The 12,156-nt window shown below is 42.5% G+C and overlaps 1 protein-coding gene across 2 annotated transcripts in view; it reads right to left on the bottom strand.

Annotated features, from left to right (window-relative positions):
• Positions 1-12,156, bottom strand: part of LOC129179612 (neurogenic locus notch homolog protein 1-like) — a 52,678-nt gene that overhangs the window by 29,705 nt on the left and 10,817 nt on the right. For both annotated transcript variants that reach the window (XM_054773061.1, XM_054773062.1), the window contains 7 exons: positions 6,448-6,710; positions 6,046-6,384; positions 4,350-4,472; positions 3,362-3,595; positions 2,035-2,190; positions 1,656-1,841; positions 1,215-1,328 (listed from right to left, as the gene is read on the bottom strand). In XM_054773061.1, coding sequence (XP_054629036.1) covers positions 1,215-1,328; positions 1,656-1,841; positions 2,035-2,190; positions 3,362-3,595; positions 4,350-4,472; positions 6,046-6,384; positions 6,448-6,710 — 1,415 coding nt within the window. The remainder of the gene's footprint in view (positions 1-1,214; positions 1,329-1,655; positions 1,842-2,034; positions 2,191-3,361; positions 3,596-4,349; positions 4,473-6,045; positions 6,385-6,447; positions 6,711-12,156) is intronic.

Here is a 12,156-nt window from a genome sequence, read left to right as displayed (position 1 = left end):
ACCCACGCCCGGTTGTGACCTCGGCGGGCTTAAGAGCAGATGTTAAAACTGTGTGCATGAATGTATGAACGTTTCTAATAGAAAGGCTAACTTTCATATATTTGGTCACCATGTCACAAACATTTAACGTTGTAATCAGTGAAGACACAAACATACATACACCAACCTCAGCAATCAAAGAAACATTCCCCCCCCCCAAACTGGAGGAATGACAAATTTCAATGGCTCTCAGTGGGGTTTCCATGGCTATTGCGTGTACAGAAATGAAAAGAGCGGACCCTCGTCTCGGCCTCTCAACTGTGAGAAATTTACATTTCAAGCACGGCAGTTAAGAAGCCCCCCCACAAGCCCCTTCTTTACTCCTCCCTTCCTGCTTCTGCATTAACGGCCAACACGTCTCATCCCACCACCACCATCCCGCCGTCCCGCCACCCGCCCAAAAAATGTCACTGCCACCACTTCCTCACATAATCCTAACGCTTCTTAAGCGTCTTTCGCTTCTTTTTTTCTTTACTTCTCTCTTCTTTTCTTACTCTTTCAAGGAAGGAAGAGTCCTGTTTCTCCCCCACCCAGGCAGCCTTTGATCCTTGCATAAAAATAAAAGAATGAGGTAGAAAAAAAAATCATTTCCACCTCAATGAACATGTTTGGTGAAACATTCAATGCACTTTTTTCCGCCCCTTTCATTTTTTTTCTTTGGCTACATTCCTTCACTGAACAAAACACCAACACGTCTTGTCCAAATAGTGATACTCAAAGAGGAATTTGTCCACCAAAACAACCAGTGAGCTGGAACAAACGACCATGTCAACACTGAAAATACCAGTAATGTCTGACTGTATCAACTTTCCCTTGTTCCCAGTCACAATTAAGTCTACCAGTCACCTGTATAACTTTGTTCAAGAATAAAAACAAAACCAAACTCGTATAAAAAGTTGAAACTTCCTCAAGCCTTTACCCCCCATAGATTTTTTTCTTCTTCCCCTCTTCCGTTGCTGCTTTGGTTCAGGGCTAGCAGGGCCTGTGTAAGCCTGCCTCAGGGCTTGGGATTAGCGCCCCGTTCGCAGAGCAGTTTGTGTCTGCGCCAGTGTGTTTGTGTTTAGTGTGTTGGAGGGAGGCGAGCGCGAGAGACAGCGAGAGATCGACCTCCGTGCCCCCTGGCCCAGCGATCCCCCTCACCCACCTCTCCCTTCACCGCTCGACGGCGGCCTCACCTGTGGGGCACTCGCAGTGGAAGGCGTTGATCTTGTCGATACACTTGCCGCTGTTCAGGCAGGGGCTGTGGGCGCACTCGTCCGTATCGATCTCGCAGAACTCCCCCTCGTAGCCTGGCCAATTAGCAAGGGAGGAACGAGGAGGGAGGTGTGTGTTAGACCAGAGATGCACTCACGCTGGGAAGTTTTCTCACACTGCTGTTACTAACTGATACTTGAACTTGAAACTTGAACACGGGTTACACACATGGGACCGGAGCGTCTATTTAGCAGTCCAAATCTTTCTCGCTTCATCGGATTATTGGTTAATAAGTTATAAGGACAAAAGTATAGGGACACATCATCAAGAATGTCTTTGCCAGGATGTCCCAATATTTATGTCCACATAGTACACGAGCCAGTCACTGAAAGTCATACAGTTCACCATCCTCCAACACAAACCTGGCATGCAGATGCAGTGGAAGTCCCCGATTTGGTCCAGGCAGGTGGCCTCGTTCATGCACGGGTTAGCCAGGCACTCGTTGATGTCCAGCTCGCAGCGCGCCCCCAAGTATCCTCGCTGGCACTTGCACTGGAATGAGCCCTTGGTGTTTATGCACTTGCCGGCGTGCTCACAAGGGTTGGGACCTGTTCAAAACAGGAGTTACTTAACTTTAACAGACCGCTGAGTAAAGGCAAGTCTGACACAAGAAGGGTGATGCTAACGTCAACAATAAAAACACGAGTACATTGGCATAGCTTGATAAGGCCAGTTACTTAATTGAAGCTCTCACTGGTGCCATTTCATGGACAGTTTGGTGCATTTGGTTTGAGTTTTTACCCAGCGAGCACTCGTCGACGTCTTGATCACAGGAGACCCCCAAGTAGCCCGGAGGGCAGGTGCAGACATGATTCCCACTGACGGGGTTGGTGTCACAGTTGGAGCCCTTCTGACAAGGGTTGCTGATGCAGGCATCATCAAGCTGGCACAGCAGACCTGCAGCAAAGTACAGACTCAATAATACCAAAACGCCAAACCTTGTAAGTCCACTTCATACAATATACAGCAGGGGTGCTCACACTTTTTCAGCCTGCGAGCTACTTTTAAAATGAGCAAGTCCCAAAGACTTACCTCCTACTATAAATATAGAAAATACATATATTTACTATATTTACAAACAAATATATGACTACCTATTTATGTACGTTATACATGAATATCAGGGGTGCACACACTTTTTCAGGATACAAGTCAAAATGAACTACCTCTTTCTATAAAACATAACATATATAAAATCTAACCAGGAAACTCTGAATAGCATTTCACACTCACATTTTCAAAGTTTACAGGCAATCAAAGTATTTGATATCATAATAATATTCAACATGGCAATCAAGATAATTACACATAATTCCTCAATAGTGGTGTACATAACCTGAGTACTCCTAATATCAGTCAAAATAGCTACATAGCGTTCATTAAGACACACAGTTCATGTATTACATCCAGTTAGCATTTGCTATCAAACATTACCGAGATGCAAGAATTGAAAATGATTACATGCAAGACAATGCGGCCGAAGTCAAGGCAACATATTAAAAAGGTTTCAGCAATGGGCACGTTTTCTATTTCATCATGAAATAATAGTTTAAGAAGCGGATGTATAGAAAAGGCTGATTCCTGTTGAGGGTTTCATGCCATTAAGCCAAACAATACACTTGTCCACGTGTCTAGCTCAAGCATTGTAAGCACTGGGACCCCACAGGGGTGTGTGCTGACTCCGCTCCTCTACACGCTCTTCACCTATGATTGCATGGCCTCCCAGAACATCACCAGCATCATTAAATTCGCGGATGACACTACAGTCATCGGCCTGATCACTGGTGGGGTTGAAACATCATACAGAAGAAAGGTGGTGGACCTGGTGACTTGGTGTCGTGATACCAATCTCCATCTCAATACAGATAAGACCAAAGAGATGATCATTGACCCAAGAACAAGGAAAAAGGAGCCGCATCAACAAATGATCAAGAAGTCCCAAAAGAGACTGCACTTCCTGAGAAGACTGAGGAAATTTGTTGAAACTTGTTTCAATTCCTCTGACCTCTGAGACTGATTTAAAATTTTTGAAAAATAGTATAATGTGCGACTCTTAAAAGTGCCAAACCTGTGCGGCCATGAGGACACTCGCAGAAGAACGAGGCGACGCGGTCGTGGCAGGTGGACCCGTGGTGGCAGGCGGCGCTTGGGCAGTCGTCGATGTTCTCGCTGCAGTCGTCCCCCGTCCACCCGTTCACGCACACACACTGGAAGCTGCCGTAGGTGTTGTGGCACGTGCCGCCATTTTGGCAGGCGTTGGGCATCAGCTGGCACTCGTCCACGTCTTCTGTGCAGAGCTGACCTGGTGAGGGGACGAGTACGGTTGTGACACAGCCAAATCTGTATTTGTATAGCCAGCATTTTTCTCTTAATGACTGTTATTTTCTGTTACAGTCGCTACATCGCGGTTTGAACATCGCGGTCAATCTATTGTGTTTTTTGACAAATTAATTCATTATTAAATGTTTTGTGGTTGAATGAAGCTATTATTAGTATTTTAAAAAATGCATGTTTAAGCAAATTGAACACCCTGTCCTCCACACATCTCTCTGCTCACCACTAAGGTCCTCTAGGGAACACATTTACGGTGACACACAAGAGCAGAACTTTTATTTACTTAAATAGCTCTTATTATGTCTACTATATTGGGTAAGACGAGTGTAAAGTCATGTAAAGCCGCCATTACAATACATTGATGAGACGATAGCCACCGCAGGAAGTACACTGTCCGTAAAAAACAACAAGGAACTGCTAGCGTGCGAGTTTATGTCATCTTATTTATGTCTAATATGTCCTATTTTCTCCGATTATATCTACTATATTGGGTAATACAAATTAAATGTACAGGCGACTATAGGGGTGTTATTTAATTTATTTCAATGTTCAAACCCATATTTAGAAGATTGTTAACAGGTTTTCTATGGCACAGCTACAAAAATATTCAATTTATTAATATTTAATCCTACTTTGTGGAAATTCCCTTATCACGGTCAGGTCTGGAACCAATTAACCTCGATAAACGAGGGACAACTATATAAGTGTTTTGACACCCTCACCTGTGAATTCTGGTCTGCACTGGCAGTTGTAGGTGTTGACTCCGTCCACACAGGTCCCTCCATTCTGGCACTCGTGGCCTGGACAGTCATCAATGTTCTGGTTGCAGTTTTTTCCGGCAAAGCCTGCCAACATGACATAATATGTCAACAGTACATAATATAATAATGTTGATGCGCTAGACGGACACCTCAGACTGTCAGTTATTCTTCCCTGCTGGTGTGGCCAATAACAGTTTACAGGAGAAAGAATGAAACTGCAGTTAACTGTCTTTTTCCTCCCATCTGTGCTCTTGAGGTCTGTGGCAACTTCGCCCTGTAGCAAACGTTGACTGGTACATTTTAACAACACTGGCAAAGGCTTGGAGTGCCATTTAAGAAGCGCTAGCATCAAGACTAGAAAAAGGGCAAACTAACCCAAGCCTAAAGAGTAGGGGTGTAACAGTACGCAATAATCACAGTGTTTGGTGATTAGCTTGATGCCTAGGGCTTGGTTCGAGCCGCAGACATGCGTAAGGGCGTACCAGTCGGGTTACATTGATGCTGTGACCCGCATGAGATTGAGGTTTCAGGGGGCGAGAGTCACGGATGCCAGCTGGTACAGCTGTGCAAAAGTACGTTGTTAAACCTCACTCCCTGATGCCTTAAGAGTCATGCTGGTCATCAAGTTGACAGCTCGGGCTTTTAGCTCAATGCCTAGTGCTCTCGACTCCCATTTAGTGGACCCTGGATTCGAGTCCCGGGCCTGCACAGGTGCACACACGTACCGTTACACCCCTAGTAGACATGTTTCAGGACAATTATTTTTAGATTCATAAGGACGAGCGGGATGGGAAGCCGCCTCGTAGATTTGTTGCGTTGATTTCAGGACTCGGGGCAAAAACAAGCCGAATTATGTGTGTGTGTGTGTGTGTGTTTGGAGGTGATGAGATGGTAGGAGGGATCATAGTCCCAGCAAGCTGGTCCTCGCTGTGCTATGTGCAAAGGATGTTGTCCTTTGGCCATTTCCTTATGATAAGCCCAGATGCTTTCCTGCCCCCCCCCGTTCACACACTGCGCACACCAAAACATGCACACATACCTGCACACACGCCGTGACATGACATCATGGCAATGGCATTTAAATAAGAGGAGATTTAACCCAGACTTATGCCATGTTTCCACAGTGTGGTTTTTTTTGGTACGTACCTTTTTCTACTGTCAAAAGTTGTGATAGGGTACCAAAATAACTTTTCCATCTCACTTTTTGGCCATTAGGGTGACATCTGTAGTGATATTTAAGCAGGGGGTCCCAACGTTTTCCACCGAAGAAAGTAGGGGGGCCACTCTGATACATTTTGTACATTAAAGATGCTAAAACCAATCCAATGAACATGTTAAGCTATCGGAACAAAACATCAACACTGTAGCTTTGTGTTTAGGTGACAAACTAAATTAATGTAATATAATCTAATAATATATCTCTTTAATATATCTCTTTAATAATGAATTAATTTTGTTTTCAGAATATGCTGAGGGCCGATAAAAAACAAGCAATGGGCCAAAAATGGCCCCTCTGTTGCACTTTGGTTAGCCATGAACAAAAGGATGGACCTAATAACTGTAGTCCAATGATTAGTGAATAGAGAGTTATCACAATCGGAATATAATTCTTATGAGAATAAAGTATAGAGAATAAAGAGTATGTGATTGTTTTTACCTGGCACGCAGGTGCATTCATAGTTGGTATCTCCCTTCTGGATGCAGGTGCCTCCATTTTGGCAAGGCGACGGGTTGCAGGGCAGGTAGCGGCTCTCGCAGTGCTTGCCGGTGTACTCCGCCGGGCACTGGCAGCGGTAGCCACCGACCACGTTGACACAAAGGCCGCCGTTCTTGCAAGGGGGCGGGCTGGTGTCACACTCATTGACGTCCTGCTTGCAGGTCTTCCCGGAGAAGAAAGGCGTGCAGGAGCAGACGAAATGAGACTCGATGGCGGAGCACTGGCCGTCATTGGAGCACGGGTTCGAGGCACAGGGGTCGGGATGCTGGCACTGATTACCTGGGAGTACAAAAAATGTTTAACTGTCTATCTTCCAAAACACTACAGCCTGAATAGCCTTACCTGACCATCCAGGTGGGCAGCGGCATTTGTACGTCTGCAGGCTCTCCACCTCACAGGTGCCTCCGTTGCGACACGGCATGCCGATGCATGCAATGTTGACGGGCGTCTGGCAGCGGCGGTCGGTGAAGCCCAGCTTGCAGGTGCAGCTGAAGTCCACCGTGTTCGCCTTTGTCACGACGCTGCATGTGGCGCCATTCATGCACGGCCCCGTGGTACACGGGTCATGGAACTGGCACCTGCTTCCGGCGTATCCATCACGGCACCTGACGAGGGCAAAGCATTGATATTTTGATTCAAAGGGGTTAGTTGTTCTTTTTGATTTATTGATGTTTTTCTTTAGTTTCAGTGTGGGTGCTGGAAGCCTTGAAACAAACGAAATGATTTCACATCACTTTACAGCTGTTTGGCTGCGTGACCCACCATCATCGCTCAATGGCAAGGGGTGTTTTTTCAATTCAAACTACTGTACTCAAATATCTTCGATTTAAAAGGGACTATTTGCAACCCAATGTGAGCTGCAGTGCTGAGATGCTGTCCTCCCTTTATGGCGCTCTCTTCTCCAGCGGATATCTGTTGTTGTGTGTCAGGCAGACTCACTCGATGCCTTCACCCTCCTGCTCAAGCTGGACAAAGCTGCCCATAAACATGGCACGCACCCCATGGCGGCGTAGCAAGCCAATAGCACAGACAAGAACGCAAGGTGCATTCACGGACATCGGGTCATTGCATTGTTTTTTTTTTGCCTAGGCATAGATCCGCAACTCACTGAAAGCGGCTTCGCGACTCACCAGTTGAGAATCCCTGCTTTAGAGCAACATCTATCCATAGGACAAAAATCAAAACAACAAAATGTGGTCACATACAATGTTTGCTTTTTTAAGCTTTCCAGCGGTGCTAAAAGCTTAATTATTTGACATTTCATATATCACATTAACAATTTATTGGGCACTCATTCATACATTTATGAATTATCAATATACTGCAATGCATTGCAATACTTTCTTTTTAGTTTTGTGAATTTTGTTTTGTATTATTTAAATGTTCTATATTTTATTACTTTCATATTTTATGTATTTATATAATATGTATATTAATTACAAACAGCTACAATAATTTCATGTTTTTCATGTAACTGTATTTCACTATAGTATCATTTCAATTCTAATAATTTTTATGTCACAAATAAAATCACACATTTTACACCCACTTAACTCATTCGCTCACAGCCATTTTTCAAAAGACAACCCCTTCAGTAGCGGCCATTTTAGATTATTTTGGTTTAAGTACATTTCAGGAAAATATCAGTTCCCGACTAGATAAGGGAGAAAAGCAGCTTTTTGTGAAAAGATACATTTCAAGCATAACTTTCACTTTGACACTAATATTTTTTGTTTTTGTGACATCTCAAATATCTAAACAACAATACTACAACATAAACAACACAAACAGGGGTTGTTTTACACCAAAGTAACAGTTTATTTACAAATATAACACCATGAACTATTTACAATTTTCGCATTTGGAACTGACCTATGTGTGTGCGCGCGTGTGCATGCGTTAAAATTTCCCTACAATGCGTAACTTTCTGCACGCTACGCTCCTCCACGCTCTCTCACTTCCTCCTTCTTGTCATGTGTGATTTTTCCATTGAAATTGCTCTGATGTGAAATGCATTAGTGTAGAGTTGCATCATCACCTCTTCTTGCCTCTCGCGCAAAACCTATAAATACGTTGTTGGGATCGGGCATTCGGGATTATAAATACGTGTTTGGTATTGAATCAGTTCATGAGGTAACAGGTTACCAAATATAGTTTATTTTTAGAGAGATTTTATTGTGCAATAAACACACTAAATTCTGTTTTATAAATAGCACAGGGTGAAGTACAAATAAAGTACTGATTTATTCACATATATTTCTATTGGTATTTGTAGGCACTTTAACCTACTTTACCCAAAATGTGATCACTTTTTAATCCCTGAAAAGCAAAGGCAAGACTGGATGGCCTTATTTAACACAGAAACGAAAGCCCACTTAATGAGAATTCCTGAACCAGTTCAAGGGAAGACACCACTTTAAGTTCAATTAAGGTCAACCCTCTGTGTGCTTCTGCGCTCATAAATCACCTTTCAAGCCAATAGCTTGATCAAATAGGGCCCACGTCTCTTAAAAAGGTCTCGCTCCGGTGCCTTTTTACAACATGGCAACACATCTTTGAGAAACTGGGCTTTAAACGGGAGATCCTTCTTCCCATCATCACCCGTTGCGAACAATGTGTTTTTTTGGCAGTAAATCAGAGAGGTCTGAACAGAAGGAGGCGGTGGTGAGGGAACAAAACTCCTGTGATGTTTCTCACAGATCGTGTCTGCGTAGTAAACGCCGCCCTGACCCCTGCCAATAAGTTCCCATAGCAAGACAGAAAGGCACACAGTCACATACATTTCAAATGACAATGAGGGGCGACCCGAGAGGATACACTACAATGAGGCTAATGATAACGACAAACCCAGAACTGCACAGTGTTACACACAGCTGCTGCGAACAAAAGGTAACAACAGAACAAGCACCCTAATGTTAAGGGCTTCGCTATACATCTTAAAATACAGACTGCTCTCCCAACTATCCCTCTGTCAGCAACAGACGTGGGAGCTGTAAGTTTGATCATTTTGTTTTGATGTGACTGTTAAAATGTGACTGCAACGTTAGCACTGATGCTAACGTTTGTGTCCTCGTGTCCCACTACTTAAAGTTACATTGTTGTGCTAGGGGTGTCCAAAGTTTTTCCACCGAGGGCCACATACTGAAAAATCAAAGGATGCAGTGGCCACTTTGAGACGTTTTGTTATTTAAAAGAAAAAAAAATACATCCTGCATCTCAGCTTTGTGTTATCGGCGACAAAGCGTATTATTGGTATGAACTTTTTCTCCTTAGATTAAACTTTTTTTTTACATTTTGACAAATATCTCAACTTTCTTCACATATATTTATTTTTTTGTAATATTTTGACTTTATTGTCCTAATATTACAACTTTTTCCCAACCTAGTTTTCCAAAAATTACAGCTTTATTCTTTGCTCTTTGTTTTGTTTGCTTCTCATATTGTTTCTCATATGTATTACCTTATTATGTATTATAAGGTATTAATTTAAGGTTATGTATTATGCATTATTTATTATTTAATATGTATTATTGCACCAAAAAATTGAAGTGATTTGTTCCGCATTTACTTATTTATTTGTTCTAATTCAATTCCTTTTTTATTTCTTATGTCTCCTGTCTTGCCTTGGTTGTTTTATATTGCGATCAAGTGATGAAGTCTATTACAACATTTGTGCAGAGCTGCTGGAAATGTGAATTTCTGTTGGAGATGAATAAAGTATCTATCTATTACGACTTTTTACTTTAATTTTTCAACTTAATGCTATTTTTTTCTCTCATAATATTTTGACTTTATTATCCTAATATTACAACTTTTTCCCAGTCTAATTTTCATCATACTGGCTTTCCCTTAACACCGCTGTCACATCAAATACCTGACCACAGACAGTGGCAGTGTCCCCCCTCTTTTGGGACAGAGGGGTGTTTGGACAGTTGTTCTCTCAGGGGATTACACAGCCTTGGGATTGTGGCAAGGAAAAGAAAACATCACATGCTAGGCTGCCCATTGCATAAACACCGACTGGTGGCATGTCAACCAATGGTACCTTGGCTAAATATGTCACTGGAATCGCTCTATACGTCCGCTTCCCATCACTTCCTACAATGCAGAGCATACCACATACAACGCGGCTATGAAAATCATGTCCACACAACTTGTACACATAATTAAGCAAATTTAACTCATTCAATCCCAGTCATTTTTCAAAAGACAACTCCTCCAGTAGCGGTCATAATAGACGATTTTGACTGATCTTTTAAGGCACACAGACTATTGTGTTCTATGGCTATATAAACATGGAACATACCAAAAGACAGATTAGACTCCTGTCTTTCATCAGAAAAAAACAGTTTCTTTCTACCTTTTTCCATTCTTTAGTAATCAGCAGTACAACATAGGTAAGTTTCAGGAAAATATCAGTTCCCGACTAGAAAAGGGAGAAAAACAGCTTTTTGTGAAAAGATACATTTCAAGCACATTTCAAGCAAACTTTCACTTTCACACAAATTTTTTGCTTTTGTGACAGCTCAAATATCTAAACAACTATACTACAACATCAACAACACAAAAAGGTTTTGTTTTACATCAAAATAACTATTTACAAATATAACGCTAAGAGCTATTGACAATTTTCTCATTGGGAACTGAACTATGTGTGTGCACGCGTGTGTGTGTGCATGCGTGTGCATGTGCATGCGTTAAAATTTCCCTACAATGCGTAACCTCCATGCTCTCTCACTTCCTTCTTCCTGCCATGTGGGATTTTCTCTTCACTTGATCTCTGCTGAGCTCTTATCAAATGCACTTCTGCCACCTTGTGGCTGTTTTATGGCTTAAAATTGCTCTGAAGTGTTAATGCATTAGTCGAGAGTTGCGTCATCATCTCTTTTTGCCTCTCGCGCAAAAAAACGTAAAAGACATAAAAAGACATAAATACGTTGTTGGGATCGGGTGTTCGAGATTATAAAAACGTATAAATACGTCTTTGGTATTGAATGAGTTAATGACAATGATGAATGATCAAGAAAACTAGATGAGTACTCAGTCAAGTGTAGACCTGGTTCACAGACTACGACCTACGAAACAATGGGGTGGAGTGTTCCACTGACACAAAAGTGACGTACAGTAAATTGTGAAAAGTGAAAATAATTTTCACGATTCCCACCTTTATCCAGATCTGCACCGCACATGCACTAACCTTCTGCAAACTTTCGGCAAGCACTGACTTCTTAGCAAACAAACAAACAAATTTGAGCTGGCTGAATTGGCTGTCTTTGGACAAATAAATGGAAAATTCAGTCAATAAAGGCACCTACGATATGCTAGCCAACTAATGACAGCTTATTATTTGAAACATGCCTCAAGCTTCATTTTCATTTCAGGTTTTTTAACAGTCGGCACTACTAGAAGTAGCAACAGAAACAAACTTAGCTGCCACTTATTGCCTTTTGCCACTTATTACGTGTGCCTATAGTGACTAGAGATGAGAGTAAGGTTAAGGATGTTAAAACAGAAAGCAAATATCAAGAATCATTTCTTTAATGTACAATATTAAACTAGCATTAAAACCTGTTGTGGCCAAATGCTTCCACATCCACAGCGGTGGCGGGTGCTGTGGTTGTTGTGAGGCGCCGCACGAGCTCGCTGCAGAAAGGCAGCAGGTGCGCATGTTAATGAGGAGACGGCAGCTGCTGCCCTGGCAGAATCTACGGCCCCGCTCAAAAGCCCTCCGCCCTGTGTTCCCACCACCACTCTTCCTTCTATCCTTCCTTCTCAAGGCCCCCCATTCCACCACTGTCTGGACACAACATACATGCCAGGATTGCCAAAATTTATTCCAATGAAGGCCACATACAGGGGCCACTTTTATATTCTTCATTCTCCTTTTATCAATAAAACAGCTACAACCAATCCATTGTCAATCAAGATATAGCCATCATTTATAAACAAAGACTGAAAAAACATTATCACCTACCCCCAGGGTGTCCGATTGACAGCAAATCCGGTATGATTCTTGATTAGTCGGGGTGTCACGAGATACCAAATATATAC

Source organism: Dunckerocampus dactyliophorus, chromosome 4 (assembly GCF_027744805.1).
Source record: "Dunckerocampus dactyliophorus isolate RoL2022-P2 chromosome 4, RoL_Ddac_1.1, whole genome shotgun sequence".
Classification (NCBI taxonomy): domain Eukaryota; kingdom Metazoa; phylum Chordata; class Actinopteri; order Syngnathiformes; family Syngnathidae; genus Dunckerocampus; species Dunckerocampus dactyliophorus.
This window is presented reverse-complemented; position numbering and strand designations above follow the sequence as displayed.